Here is a 16,583-nt window from a genome sequence, read left to right on the forward strand (position 1 = left end):
ATGTCTAGGCTCCTGGGAGGCATGAATGAGGCTAATCTTGATAGCTGGCCTCTTCTTGCTGCTTGGAATCCTATTGATATTCACCTTAATTAAATGCTGTATGAGACTGATTGAACAGGTTTGGTTCTAGCCTGTTGTTTGGATTAAGCAGGTGTTGAAGTCTTATCCTTGATGCTGGAGGTGCAGCTGGGTGGGAGGTGATTGGTTCATGGGGGCAAAGTTCTCATGAATGGTCTAGCACTATTTACCCCTTGGTTCTGTATAGTGAGTGAGTTCTCATGAGGTCTGGCTGTTTAAAAGTGTGTATCACCTCTCTGCTCTCTCTCAGTCCTGCTCCTGCCATGTAAGAGGCCTGCTCTCGCTTTGCCTTCCACCATGAGTACAAGCTCCCTGAAGCCTCCTCAGAAGCAGATGCCAGTGCCATGCTTCCTGCATCTGGCAGAACTGTGGCTAATCAAACCTCTTTTGTTTATAAATTACCCCGTCTCAGGTATTTCTTTATAGCAGTGCAAGAACAGACTAATACAATGGTGGTACAATTCACTTAGCTGTTTAGTGTGACTTTGGGTTAAGTGAAGATATTGAATAGGTACTGATATGGTTTTGCTGTGTCCCCCACCCAAATCTCATCTCGAATTGTAATCCCCATGTATGGAGGGAGGGACCTGGTGGAGGTGATTGGTTCATGGGGGCAGATTTCCCCTATGCTGTTCTCATGCTAGTGAGTTCTCACAAGCTGGTGGTTTAAGAGTGTGTGGTACTGCCCTCTTTGTGCTCATGCTCTCGCTCACTCTCTGTCTCTGCTGCCACCATGTGAGATGTGCCTTGCTTCCCCTTCGCCTTCCGCCATGATTGTAAGTTTCCTGAGGCCTCCCCAGCCATGTGGAACTGTGAATCAATTAAATCTCCTCTCTTTATAAACTTCCCAGTCTCAGGTAGTATCTTTAGAGCAATGTGAGAAAGAACTCATGCAAATACTTAGATATATGTGTCTAGAATTCAGAAAAAAAGGCAGAAACCAAAGAGATAAATTCTGAAGTTAACAAGAGAGTAAGTAGAGATGAACTAAGACCCTAGGATCCTCCTACATTTAAAAATTGAGAAGATATTTCACAACCATGTGAATAAACCTAACACTACTGAACTGTAGACTTAAAAATGGGCAAAATGATACTTTGTATGGTATTTACCACAAAAAAAAACCCTCATCAAATGAAAAAGAAAAAAAAGTCAGGAAATGTTCATGAATATAATAAAAGAAACTGAAAAACCAGTAAGAAGAACCAGGATGGTTTGGTACTGGGGAGGCAAAATGAAGAATATGGTTTGTTTTGTTTTGTTGTTTTGAGATGGAATCTTGCTCTGTCTTGCCCAGGCTGGAGTGCAGTGGCACCATCTCGGCTCACTGCGGCCTCTGCCTCCCGGGTTCAAGCAATTCTTCTGTCTTAGCCTCCCGAATAGCTGGGACTACAAGCGTGTGCCACCGTACCCAGCTAATTTTGTATTTTTAGTAGAGATGGGGTTTCACCATGTTGGCCAGGCTGGTCTCAAACTCCTGACCTCAAGTGATCCACCTGCCGCGGACTCCCAAAGTGCTGAGATTACAGGTGTGAGCCTCCGCATCTGGTCATTATTTCTGTTTTTGTTTTTTTGAGACAGGGTTTTGCTCTTGGCGTGCAGGTGGAGTGCAATGGTGTGATCTCGGCTCACTGCAACCTCCACCTCCCGGGTTCAAGCAATTCTCCTGCCTCAGCCTCCCGAGTAGCTGGGATTACAGACACCTGCCACCACACCTGGCTACTTTTTCATTCTTAGTAGAGATGGGGTTTCACTATGTTGGCTATGCTGGTCTAGAATGTCTGACTTCAGGTGATCCACCTGCCTTGGCCTCCCAAAGTGTTGGTATTACAGGTGTGAGCCACCATGCCTGGCTAAAGAAAATTTTTTTTAAAAAATGGAAAAATCAGTGTGTCAAATGCTGCTGAGAAATGGAGTAAAGAGAAGACTGATGATGATCCATCGGATTTGACAACATGGGGTTGGTGTCTTGATAAGAACTGTTTCACTGGAGTAATGGGAATGTAAGCATGATTGGAGTAGTTCAAGAAAGAAAGGTGGGTGTTAAGGGGGGACGACATGAGTTAGATAACTCTTTTCTGGGAATTTTTGCTATAAAGCGTACAAAAATGGAATGGTAGGGCCTGGGAAGATTTTAAAATGGGAGATTAAAAATGGGAGGTATATATGCAAGTGAGAACAATAGAGCAAATAGAGCAAATAGAGCAAAAATGACTCAGGAATGTGTGGTTTTTTTTTTTTTTTTTTTAAATTTGAGACGGTATCTCACTCTGTGTTCAGGCTAAAGTGCAGTGGAACAGTCGCGGCTCACTGCAGCCTCAACTTCCTAGGCTCAAGTGGTCCTCCCACGTCAGCCTCCCAAATAGCTGGGACTACAGGGACACGCCACCATGCCCAGCTAATTTTCAAAAAATTTCCTGGATTAGGTCTCCCTATATTGCCCTGGTCTCGAGCTCCTGAGCTCACCTGATCCTCCTGCCTCAGCCTCCCAAGTGCTGGAATTACAGGCTGAGCCACCATACCTGGCAGAAGTCTTTTTAGTAGAAGAGATGGCTACTGATCACAGCTAGACAGAATGGCTAAAGGGTAGAGATGGTTCATGTCTTAATAAGAAGAAAGAAAATTAGTTGGATAGAGAACGGATTGATAGATTTGGAGAGTGAGAAAGTTTTCTATTGTTTCCATTTTCTCATAGTAAAAAGAGAAACAAAGTGAGAGAAGAATAGAAGATCTGAATAAAGAGGAAAATACTTGTTGGGGAGAGGTTAAGTGTGAATTGACCAGGACAATGTATAAGGATTGCCACACAGTGCTGTGGGCCTTTGATTTTCTGGACCATAAATTTAAAGTAAAAAGAGTCAGTGAGTATAGACGCAAGCAGCTGGAGTAACTGGAGATAAACAGTGTTTTTCAGATCAGAAGGACAAGAATTTAGGGGATGTGCAAGGACAGTGATGTCTATGCTAAAGTAGAAAGTGAGGGTGATGGGCCAGGAGTGGTGGTTCATGCTTGTAATCCTAGCACTTTGGGAGGCTGAGGCGGGTGGATCATGAGGTCAAGAGATTGAGACCATCCTGGCCAACATGGTGAAATCCCATCTCTACTAAAAATACAAAAATTAGCTGGTTGTGGTGGTGGGCACCTGCAGTCCCAGCTCCTCGGGAGGCTGAGGCAGGAGAATGGCTTGAACTCAGGAGGTGGAGGTTGCAGTGAGCCAAGATCATGCCACTGCACTCCAGCCTGGCAACAGAGCGAGACCCCATCTCTAAATAAATAAATAGACAAACATTAAAAAAGAAAGTGAGGGTGATGAAATTATAGATAAGGGACAGATGATAGAATCAATTGTCTAAAGAACCTAGTGGAGTCAAAGAATTGTTGGTATAGGCATAATCAAAACAGTAACCTAGAAGGAGGGGTAAGATGCTAGAAATTGAGACTTTGGAGGTGATGACAAGATCTAAAGCAGTGTTCTTCAAAACTACATGTTAAGTACCATTAGTGGGTCATGAAATCAATTTGATGGATCAGTCTCTTAAATTATTAACCCTGCTGAACATTACAGTCTTCTAGAGGACCTTAAAAACACACACACAAACAAAACCACCATCCTGTCATTCTCAGTCACATGGAAGGTGGAGGACATTGTTAATTAAGTGAAATAAGTGAGAAACAGAAAGTTAAACACTGCATGTTCTCACTCATATGTATAAGCTAAAAAAAAAGTAAAAAGTAGAATAGAGGATAGTAGAGGCTAGGAAGTGTAGGGGGAAGGGAGCGATAGGGAGAGCTTTGCTAAAGGATATAAAATTATAGCTAGATAGGAGGAAGAAGTTCTTAGTATTCTCTACCACTGCAGGGTGACTATAGTTAATGTATGGCTTCAAACGTCTAGGAAGAGGATACTGAATGTTCTCAACACAAAATGATAAATGTTTAAGATGATGCATATGCTAATTACAATGATCAGATCACAATACATTATATGTATTGAAACATCACTATGTACCTCATAAATATGTAGTTTGTATGTCAATTTTTTAAGTTAAAAAATTTTTAAAAGACCGCACTTCAATTGCAGATTTTCTGATGTATTTGGTCTGATGTAGGGGTTCAGACATCAGTTTTTTGTTAAAATTCTCCAGATAACTACAATGTGCAGGTATGGTCAATAACCATTGGCCCAAGATGATAATGACATAAAAAGGTTGATGACAGAACTAATGGTAGAAAGATAGTAAGCCACTTGCTAAAATCTTCTAAGAATTAGGGAGAGAAGTATGAGATCGCTTGTATGATGAATTACAATAAGGTAGGGTAACAGGTGTCATAGTGTAATGGGAGTCAGTGTGCTCAACAAAGAGCATTTGCAAGTGAGAAGAGAGTATATTCATACACACACACGTTTAACCATTTTGTGGACGGATAACGAAAATAAACTTTGACTTCATTTCTTATTATCTTGAACTAAATGGAAATAAAAGTCAGTGAAGAAAGGTGCCTGGCACCTACGTTCAGGGATTTGCCCATATCCCACCATGATAAAGTTTGATTTGAATACATTTTATTTAATTTTAGAATTAAGAATATCGCTAATATAAAATTATAAAAACCTTATTTGTAAGAAAGAGAAAATAAATTGACTAGAAAGTTTATTGGCAAATCTAGGTCAAGCTCCATAATTTAAAATTATTTAAAACAAAATTAAAAACATCTATAAAAAGTCAGAACATTCAGTATTTTAAGATAAAACTGTTTTTCAAAAAAATATCATGGTTATGAAAACAACAATTTGGCAGACTATACATTTTTAAATTATAGAAAACATTAAAAATAAAATATCTAACAAAAATGTCTTACTGTTGTTTTTGGGGAAAAGGTGGGGACAAATATTTTTTATTTTATTTACATACATTTATTAAAAGATTTCCATATGGTATTGCAAACAGTCCCACGTCTCTTGTATTTTGCTATAATATATGAATTCACACAAAGGAGATGGGATACATAAAATTACAAAGGCAGTAGAAAAGCAAACCAGCCCACATCCTAATACACACTAAAAAGGTCATAATTCAGATATATACGGCATATTAGTTTTAGAAAAAGAGCACTGCCCACCCCCAGGTATACACACACACACACACCACACACACACACACACACACACACACACACTCCACTTTATTAAACCACAAGAGGAAACAAAATATATCATAAGTAACTGATCCTTCACTTTCCTATGTTAGTTTTTATGTTTTTCGATCATAATGAAATATATGAAGAACAGATTTTCTTCACGATTGATTTTTGTATCTGACATTCTTTTCTGTACTTCTGTTGTCTCATTAACACAGGTATACACCCAAATTCTTTAAAATTACAACTTTGAATATTAATTATAAAAAGCTATTTTCCACGTATATGCCACAGTTTGGCGTTAAAATGCCATTTTGGGGAACTGGTAAATTATAACACACAGGTTTAGAAGAAAAAGAGTGGTATCACTGAATGTATATTAGAATTTAACAAAATGTTTTACTGTATTTGCCCCATGTACTTCTTTTGTTTTTTTCTTTCTGAGACAGAGTCTTACTCCGTCCCCCAGGCTGGAGTGCAATGGTGCAATCTTGGCTCACTGCAACCTCCACCTCCCGGGTTCAAGCAATTCTCCTGCCTCAGTCTCCCAAGAAGCTGGGATCACAGGCGCCCGCCATAAAGCCTGGCTAATTTTTGTATTTTTAGTAGAGACGGGTTTCACCATGTTGCCCAGGCTGGTCTCAAACTGCTGACCTCAGGTAATCTACCCACCTTGGCCTCCCAAAGTGCTGGGATTACAGGTGTGAGCCACCACACCCAGCCTACCCATATACTTTTATACTTTGAAACCTTAGATTAATACACTGAGGAATTTTATTTCCTAGAAAAATGCCCCAAATTTCCGTTCTATTGTTTTACACAAAACTCTGTATATAGCTTTTAGTTTGCTTTTGATAGAATCTGTGTTACACAGAGAGTCCATGTGATGATAGTTAAAATAATATTTTACATAATATATAAATGTTTCTTTCTCATCATAGTTCTTCTAGATGGCAATAACACATTATATATGGTAATCATGATTTTACCAAGACCTCTGCTATTATAAGAAGACCAGACCTGAATATATTCCCCTTGACAACAGACAGTAAATCTATGAAATAATTTTAAGAAAAAGTTAAGCATGACAGCATAGCATCAAAGTTGATCATTCTTTGTGAATACATTAAGATATGGGCTAAACATAGGCATGAAAACTAAAAACAAGTACTGTAAGAATATTTACATACATGTATCATGGGTTATCAAGAAACAGATTATTAAAGAATAATGTGAATACATTATATTAATTCACAGTATAAACATACTTTTAGTAATTTAATTCATGAATAATAAAAACATAGATATAACATTAGGCACTATTAATACATATTCTTGTTCCGTCATATATATGAAAATATACATATAAATATAGTTCTTTTAAACCAAACTTTTTAACATATTCACTGATTTAAATAAAAGTTGACAGAGGTAGAATTTGTGTCCATGTTCATGATTTTCAGCAACAAGTACTTCAAATATTTCATTACTGTTCTGTTCTTCTAAAAATCCACATAGGAACTCATTGAAAACCATTATTCTGAAAGGCGGGAAATTGAAAAGTGGGTTAAGAGAAAAATGATGAAGTTATTCAACATATTCATAAAAAACTGAAATTCAGTAATGATTTAAATGAAATTATAGAATCTAATAAAACTCTGTGACCCAAATCCAGTTATATTTAAGAAGTACTACTGTTCTTCTTAAAATTCAAGTACTGTTTTATTCATTGTACTTTATTTAATTAATTAATTTATTTAGAGGCAGGGTCTTGCTGTGTTGCCCAGGCTGGAGTGCAGTGGCATGATCATAGCTCACTGCAGTCTTGATCTTCCGTGCTCAAGTGATCCTTCTGCCTCAGCCTCCAGAGTAGCAGGAACAACAGGTGCACATCACCATACTTGGCTTCTTTTTTTGGTATTTAGTAGAGACAAGGTCTTACTATGTTGTTTAGGCTAGTCTCAAACTCCTGAGCTCAAGTGATCCGCTCACTTTGGCCTACCAAAATGCTGGGATTACAGGTGTGAGCTACCCTGCCTGGCTTATACTTTTGTTTAAAAAAGTGATTTTTGTTTCTTTATTTATATGTCTCTGTATTTTATGTTTCCTCCGTGAGTCTGTGTGATACTGCATTATAATAAGAAATACAAACTGGGTGCAGTGGCTCATGCCTGTAATCCTAGCACTTTGGGAGGCTGAGGCAGGAGGATCGCTTGAACCCAGGAGTTCAGGACAAGTCTGGACAACACAGTGAGACCCAATATCTATTAAAACAAATACAAAAATTAGCTGGGTGTGGTGGCACACACCTGTAGTCCCAGCTACTCAGGAGGCCAAGGTGGGAAACTGCTTGAGCCCAGGAGTTCAAGGCTACAGTGATCTCTGATGGCACACTGCACCACTCCAGTCTGGGCAACAGAGCGAGACCACGAGACCTTGTCTCTTAAAACAAAAAAAACCACACAGAAATATGGTCATATGTTCCATAATGATATTTTGGTCAATGACAGACTGCATAAAAGACTGTGGTCCCAAAAGATTATAACAGAACTGAAAATTTCCTATTGCTTAGTATTTAGTATGTTATGCTTTTAATCATTATTTTAGAGTGTACTCTTACTCATTAAAAAATAAAAGTGAACTATAAAACAGCCTCAGGCAGGTCCTTCAGGAAGTATTCCAGAAGAAGGCACTGTTATCACAGGGGAGGGCAGCTCTGTAAACATTATTTTCCTTGAACACCTTTCAGTGGGGCACCATGTACAGGAAGGAGACAGTGATACTGATGATCCTGACTCTATGTGGGCCTAAGATAATGTGTGTGTTTGTGTCATTGCTTTTAGCAAAAAACTTTAAAAAGTAAAACAAAAGATTAATTTCAGAAATAGAACAAAACTTATATAATAAGAAAATAAAGAAAAAACATTTCTGTACAGCTATGAAATCTGTTTGTGTTTAAGCTAAGTGTCACTATAAAAGGGTCAAAAAGTTAAAAAAAAATTAAAAAGTTTATAAAGGAAAAAAGTTATAGTAAGCTAAGTTTAATTTATTATTGGAGAAAATTAAAACAATAAATTTAGTATAGCTAAGTATACAGTGTTTATAAAGTCTGTAGCAGTGAACAGGAATGTCCTAGGCCTTCACATTCACTCACCACTTACTCACTGACTAGCCCAGAGCAACTTCCAGTCCTGCAAGCTCCATCTGTGGTAAGTCCCCTATATAGGTGTACCATTGGTTATCTTTTAAACTGTATTTTTACTGTACGTTTTCTATGTTTAGATGCACAAATACCACCGTGTTACAACTGCCTACAGTATTCAGTACAGTAACATGCTGTACAGATTTATCGCCTAGGAGCAAGAGGCTATACGATATAGCCTGGGTATGCAGTTGGCTATATACCGTCTAGGTTTGTGTAAGTACATACATTCTATGACATGTGCACAATGAAAACACCTAAAACAAATTTCTCAGAACATATCCCTTGTTGTTAAGTAATGCATGACTGTATATATTGGGTCTCTGCCCCTGGTTCTTGGTCCACAGTTCCTTGTAATCTCCACAGTGATAATTGTGTCTTTTGCAAGCAAATGAGATTACTGGTGGCTAGGGGCCCCTAGACAGCTTCAGGACAGGAGCTGATCACCACAAAGCCCAAAGCATGATTAGAGAATTGGGCCACTGACCCCACACCTCAACCTCCAAAAAGAGGAGAAGGGCTGAAGGTTGAGTTTATCACCAATGGCTAATGATTTAATCGATCATGCCTACTTAGTGATACTTGCATAAAACCTCCAAAAACTGGGTTCAGGAACCTTTCAGATAGCTGAACACTTGGTGATGCTTAGAGGGTGGTGCTCTATGAGAAGGCACAGAAGCTTTGAGCTGCTTTCCTAATAATTTGCCCTATGCATCCCTTCCATTTGCCTGTTAATCTGTATCCTTTGTAATAGCCTTTTCAATAAGCAGGTAAATGTAAAATATTTCCCTGAGTTCTGTGAGCTGCTCTAGCAAATTAATAGAATGTGATGAGGGGGTTGTGGAAACCTCATCAGTCAGAAGCACAGATCATAACCTGGGACTTGCGATTTGCATCTGAAGTCAAGGGGAAGGGATTTGTGGGACTGAGCTCTTAATCTGTGGGATCTGACACTATCTCCAGGCAGATAATGTCAGAATTGAGTTAAATGTTGAAATTGAGATCAGTTGGTGTCTGCTGGAGAATACGATGTCTGAAGTGGTGTGCTGAGTGGTGTACGAGAATTGGAAAAACACTTTTGTTGGTTTTTCCTACTCAAATAGCATGCATTAGATATGATAGTCAAAAAAGAAAGAATAAAAGTTGGATTATGTATTTTTTTTTTTTTTTTTTTTTTTTTTGAGACGGAGTCTCGCTCTGCCACCCAGGCTGGAGTGCAGTGGCCGGATCTCAGCTCACTGCAAGCTCCGCCTCCCGGGTTTACGCCATTCTCCTGCCTCAGCCTCCCGAGTAGCTGGGACTACAGGCGCCCGCCTCATCGCCCGGCTAGTTTTTTTTTTTTTTTTTTTGTATTTTTAAGTAGAGACAGGGTTTCACCGTATTAGCCAGGGTGGTCTCGATCTCCTGACCTCGTGATCCGCCCGTCTCGGCCTCCCAAAGTGCTGGGATTACAGGCTTGAGCCACCGCGCCCGGCCATGGATTATGTATTTTAACTATTAGAGAGACACTAATCTGAGATGGCATTTTATAGTTGAGCAATGCATTTTTTTTTCCTTGAGCAATTCATTTCTGAGTGCTTGGGGAAATCTCTTAAAATTAGTTTTGGTGACAATATTTAGAAAATATGAGTGGAAATGGATTAGTAAATAACAATCTCAATATACCTCAAAAATTAATTGCAAATTATTACAAAGTTATAAATTATGAGTTTGTTAATGGTTATAAAAGTTTTCTAATCCGCATGTACTAGAATCATTGAAATTTTTAAAAATGGAAAATAACAAGTGTTGGTGATGATGTGAACAGGAACCCTCATGCATTGTTGGTGGAAATATAAAAGGGTGCAGCATGTGGAAAACAGTTTGGCAGTCCCTCAAAAAGTTTTAACAGAATTGCCATCCGACCCAGCAATTCTAGTCTTAGGTATATACCAAAAGATTTGAAAACAAGGACTAAAACAGATACTTATACACCAATGCTCATAGCAGCATTATTCACAATAACCATATGGTAGAAACAACCCAGGTGTCTTTAACTGACGAAAGGATTTTTAAAATGTGGTATATCTTATATACGGATGAACCTGGAAAATACTATTCTAAGTGAAATAAGCCAGACACAAAAGAACAAATGTATGATTTCACTTATATGAAAATGTAAAATAGGCAAATTCATAGAGACCAGAAAAGTAGATTTGAAGTTACTAGGAGCTGGGAAGGTGAGGTCTGGGGATTGGAGAGTGATTGTTTAATGGGTACAGAATTTCTGTTTGGGGAGATAAAAAAAATCTTAGAATTAGATAGTGGTGATGGGTATGGTGCCTGTAGTCCCAGCTACTCCCGAGGCTGAGGCAGGAGGGTTACTTGAGCCCAGAAGTTTGAGGTTTCCGTGAGCTATGATCATGCCACATTCTTCCAGTGGCAGAGTGAGACCCTGGCTCAAAAAACAAAACAAAACAAAAATGCAATGTCTAATTCATCACAGTTTTAGGGATTGCAGGAATCTATGTTCCACATTAGTAGTTCTTAAAGTGCAGTCTGGGGATCCCTGAGAGTCCCCAATACTCTTTCAGGGACTCTACAAAGTCAAGCTTATTTTCAAAAAACCAAGGAATTATTTGCCTTTCACTCTTATTTTCTTACAGGTCTACAGTTGAGTTTTTCCAGAGCTACATGATGTGAAGAGATAGAAGTAAATATTTTAGATTTGTGGGCCATGGGGTCTGTCAAAACTACTCAACTCAGCCACTGCAGTAAAGCAGTCTTAGACAATCTGTTAACAAATGGGTGTGGCTGTGCTCCAATAAAGCTTAATTTACACAAATAGGCAGTGGTATGGATTTGGCTTGCAGATCCTAGTTTACCAACCAGCCCCTGATCTAAACTGCAGCTGTGAATCAAACATGAGAAAATGTCTGTGTCACACTTTTACAAGGCTTTGTAACAAGAAGGTGAACCATCTGATCACATGAAAATAACACAGCAATTCAAGAAGGACACAGTGACTACAGTGAACACTGAGAAGTGGTCCTCAAAGTGAAAGAGAAAAATAAATGCCTTAATCAAACACAAAAGCAAAAGCAGAGCAATCAGGAATCATTTAAACCTAGGCTCTACAAACATGAGGGCATCAGTATGTTAAAGAACAGCACATAACTAATGTTCACAATGAGGATTCTGAGTCAGAGGAAATGTTTAATTATCTTCTATATATTTCTATCAAAAGAGGCAAAGAAATGTATCAATTTAAACAAGACTGGCGTAACTATTTCTGTCAATGAGTATGCATTTTCAGTCACTACCTGTCAAAGCCTAGGTCTGACTCACGTTTCTTTCCCATTCATTCCCATTTCCAGTGAATCAGCACATCCCTTTGATCCTTCCTCAGTCAAATGCATCCTAGCACTTTACAACTACTTTGGAAAACAGTTTTGCCATATCTACTAGAGCTTGAACATACATATATCCAGTGATCCATCCATTTCACTTCTAAGTATAACCATAGCACTATCTGTAATAGCCCAAACTGGAAACTATCAAATGATTATCAAGATATCAAGATATGAGGTTTTGCTTTGTTGTCCAGGCTGGATTTGAACTGGGCTCAAGTAGTCTTCCGACCTCAGTCTCCTGTGCCAGGCTTTATATTTTATTTTATTTTTTTGAATAGAGTCTCACTTTGTCACCCAAGCTGGAGTGCAGTGGCGTGATCTGGGCTCACTGCCACCTCTGCCTCCTGGGTTCAAGCAATTTTCCTGCCTCAGCATCCCGAGTAGCTGGGACAACAGGCTTGTGCCACCATGCCCAGCTAATTTTTCTATTTTTAGTAGAGACAGGGTTTCACCATGTTGGCCAGGCTGGTCTTGAACTCCTGACCTCAAGTGATCCACCCACCTCAGCCTCTCAAAATGCTGGGATTACAGAGGTGTGAACCACCGTGCCTGGCCTGTTGTTTTTTCGATTTTCATGCAGGTTACCTGGATGTGTTCAATTTGTTCACTGAAAAACTTCATCGAACTATGTATCTATGATATGGTACCTTTCTGTATATATATCATAGTTTACTTTAAAAATTCAGTCCTAGTTTTCAATATTATTATACTAATCCTGAACTATTATACTACTCATTTCATACCACTTACTGGACTCTCTACCTCTAGTTCCTATCCTTTCCAATATGGTTGAAAGACAGGTGTGAAATTAATCTACCAGAAACAGTTCTTTCATCTTGACCTTCCCTTGTACCCATCCTATACATAGAAGGACTGACCTTCATGGTTTCCCTTGACTTACAGAATAAAGTCTACAATCTCTAATTTAGCTTCACATTCAATATAATACTCTATATATTCTACTCTAACTTCCAAACCTTTCTCCCTCATTATTCCCCCACAGCCTGCCCTTCCTGCCAGGTTGGGACTACTGTGCCATGTGTACTCCTGTTTCTATGCTTTGTCTACATTTTTACTACCTATTATTTATAGCTTGAATTTAGCCCTTCATCAAAGAATACCCTGTGTCATTTAACGTTATGCTGTAGATGTCTTCTCTTTTTAAATTTGGGTATAATTTACATACGATAAAATGCATGGGCCAGCCTGCAGTCCCAGCTACTCAAGAGGCTGAGATGTGAGGACTGCTTGAGCCTGGGAGTTTGAGGCCAGCCCAGGCAAGATACTGCGAACCCTGTCTTTTTCCCTTTTTTTTTTTTTTTTTTTTTTTTTTTTTGGAGATAGCGGCTTGCTTTGTCATGCAGACTGGACTGTAATGGTGCAATCATAGTTCACTGCAGCCTCAGCCTTCTGAGCTCAAGCCATCCTCCTGCCTCAGTATCCTCCCCCACCCCCCAGCAGCTGGTAGCTGGGACTATAGGCGTGTGTCACCATGCCTGGCTAAGTTTCGTATTTTTTGTAGAGATGGGGATCTCACTATGTTACCCAGGCTTGTCTCAAACTCCCAGCCTCAGGTGATCCTCCAGCCTCAGCCTCCCCAAAGTGCTGGGATAACAGGTGTGGGCCACTGTGTCTGGCTGAGACCCCATCTCTTCAAAAAAAAAAAAGCACACACTGTAAATGGTCAGTTTTATGAATTTTTACAATTGTATATACCCACATAACTACTATGACCTAGATACAGAACTTTTCCATTACTCCAGGAAGTTCTCCTGGACGCCTTCCCAGACAATCTCCCCTCTCCCGATTAAGAAAACAACTTTCTGAATTTTCACAACCACAGATTAGTTTTGCCTGTCCTTGGTGTTACATACATACCTTTCTGATAATTACGCATTTATATGTTCAGGAGAATGTGAAGGAGACCTCAGAGTGGAACTAAGGGGTGGTGTAGGAAGACCATGTCGACGCATCTCTTGGATTGCTCGTTCTCTATTAGTAAAGATCAAACAAGAGAGAGATATATGCAAGCACCAGGAAAAATAAAATAGTAGTATACAAATGTAATAGTTATTAGCAAATTTGTAATAAATTATTTAATTAGTATTACTATTACATTTAAATCCTATGTTTTTGTACAATTTTTAAGTAGTAGATAAAAGATTTCAATTAAAAAATTAAATATTATATGTATAGTGAGGAGCATTTTGCTTCTAAGGTATTATTTTAAAGACAGCCTGCTATTCTGACATGGTTATAACATAATAGCTTTGAACAATCTCTTATAGTACATATTCTTTAAATTGAAATCTTTTATCCACTACTTAAAAATCATACAAAGACATAGGATTTAAATTTAATAGTAATACTAATATACTAGTTACACTAATTATATATATACTAATATACTATATACTATACCATATAACACTAATATACTAATTACATATAATATATAAGATAATATATAATACATATTATATGTAAATACATTATAAAATATATAATACAATATAAAATATATACTATATATTTTATAATATATAAGTGCTTTGCACAATCTCATAGTACATATTTTGATTGAAATCTTTTATCTACTACTTATATATTATATGAGATACATTCTATATATTTATGTATTATATAATATATATTAGTATATATGTTATGTATTATATGTATTATATATAATACAGATTAGCATATTATATTATATATTAATTATAATACATATTATATAGTGAAAATAAATAGGATACCAACTGAACACACAGATAGACACACACAAACACCAGATGATGAGATGTTAAACTCAAAAAGGCTAATGGTGACTATGGAGGGCAGAACTTACAGATAAATTAAATTTTCTTCTTTATACTTAAAAAATTATAACAAACCTGTTTAAAGTGTTCTTAAAAATTAAATGCCTACATGCTAGGCCCTTCTGTGGGATTTGGTTCTGGTAATCACCCTTGGCTTTCATGACACTACATTTCCTGGTTCTCTTTCTACCTAGATGATCTTTCCTTAGCTGTGTTACTGGATCCTTTTCTCCTGCCTATACTTTGATGTTCCCCATAACTAGGTTTACTCATTCTTCTTTTTTTTTTTTTTTTTTTTTGTGACAGGCATTTGCTCTGTTGCCCAGACTCAAGCACAGTGGGACAATTATACCTCAAACTCCTAGGCTCAAGTGATCCTCCCACTTCATCCTCCTGAGGAGCTGGGACTACAGGTGCACACCTTCATGCCCAGCTAATTTAAAAAATGTTTATAGAGATAGGAGGTCACACTATGTTGCCCAGGCTGGGCTTGAACTCCTGGCCTCAAGCGATCCTCCTGCCTCAGCCTCCTGAGGAGCTGGGACTATAGGTGTGCACCTTCATGTCCAGCTAATTTTTAAAATGTTTTTAGAGATATGGGTCACACTATGTTGCTCAGGCTGGTCTTGAACTCCTGGCCTCAAGTGATCCTCCTGCCTCAGCCTCCCAAAGTGCTGGGATTACAGGCATGAACCACCATGCCAGGCCTACCATATCATCTTGCACATATAGCTAGCCCTCTCCCATCTTCCTGCCTCAAAATTTCCAAAAGTCAGATTGGAAAGAATCTATTTTCTCTATTATGCTTGCCTTCCCTGTGTCTGGGTCTGTCCCCACCAAGAATGGGGATTATGTTGCCATCTCCTTTGTGGGCTATTTATAGTCTCTGGACTAGACTCTTTCTGCCTTGAGCTCTTCAGTGTCTGAGATTTCTAATTAGTTCGGTGCTTCTCAAGATTTCTTCATTACTACTCTCCCAAAGGAACTTTTCTAGACTTTTTCCTCCCCAGATTATCCCTCCACCCCATGAAATTTTAATACACTGCTTATGTCCTGTGGCCCTTTGGAGGGACATAAACCATTCTACTAACTTATACTACCTAAAAATTTTTTGCTACCTCTATCCCCTACCCCCAAGAAACAATTTCTTCACTTGGAGGACGGGCGGTAATATTGTACCCATGAGAATGTATGATGTAGGTGGATAGTAAAGAGCACGAAAGACATGGTCATGAGGCTCAAGGTTTCATTGAGGCCTAGAGGCAAAGAAAAAGGGGAGGAACTGTGGGGAGGTCTATAATCCTGGGCGATAGTGAGCTTGGTTTAGGACTTCTGATTTGCAGAGAATTTAAGTTATCACTAAGAAATGGAAATCATTATATATGTACAGTTTAGTCCATTCAGAAACTAGATCTTCTAAATTACAAGAAATTATCAATCCTGCTTTCATGTCTCTGCTGCCACCTAAGGCTTAATTTTTTGTTGGTTTGTTTGTTTTTTGAGACAGGGTCTCACTGTTACCCAAGCTGGAGGGCAGTGGCACGATCACAGCTCATTACAGCCTCAACCTCCTGAGCTCAATCAATCCTCCCACTTCAGCTTCCTGAGTAGCTGGGACTACAGGCACCCATCATCATGCCCCAGCTAATTTTCAAAAATTTTTTTGTAGAGATGGTGTTTTGCCATGTTGCTCACGCTGATTTCAAATTCGTGGGCTCAAGTAAATCCACCTGCCTTGGCCTCCCGAAGTGCTGGGATTGCACAAGTCCTTTATGAGATCATAATATTGATTTCATAGCACATTGTCTCCATACTTCAAATAGCAAATCACCATAAAGTTTTGATGTAAATAGGTAAGAGTAACTCAAAAACTGATCTAACAAGCAATTTGGCCACTATTTGAGAATGAAATCTCAGGAATGCAGACGTCTATGGTGTTAACATAGTAGG

General features: G+C 38.6%; 1 protein-coding gene across 3 annotated transcripts in view; it reads right to left on the reverse strand.

Annotated features, from left to right (window-relative positions):
• Positions 1-4,715: 4,715 nt before the first annotated feature.
• CEP135 (centrosomal protein 135) overlaps positions 4,716-16,583 on the reverse strand; it is a 101,471-nt gene continuing 89,603 nt past the window's right edge. For all 3 annotated transcript variants that reach the window (XM_033214616.1, XM_033214615.1, XM_033214617.1), the window contains 2 exons: positions 13,690-13,803; positions 4,716-6,757 (listed from right to left, as the gene is read on the reverse strand). In XM_033214616.1, coding sequence (XP_033070507.1) covers positions 13,701-13,803 — 103 coding nt within the window. In that variant the 3' untranslated portion in view covers positions 4,716-6,757; positions 13,690-13,700. The remainder of the gene's footprint in view (positions 6,758-13,689; positions 13,804-16,583) is intronic.

Source organism: Trachypithecus francoisi, unplaced genomic scaffold, assembly GCF_009764315.1.
Source record: "Trachypithecus francoisi isolate TF-2019V2 unplaced genomic scaffold, Tfra_2.0 Lachesis_group1, whole genome shotgun sequence".
NCBI classification, from domain to species: domain Eukaryota; kingdom Metazoa; phylum Chordata; class Mammalia; order Primates; family Cercopithecidae; genus Trachypithecus; species Trachypithecus francoisi.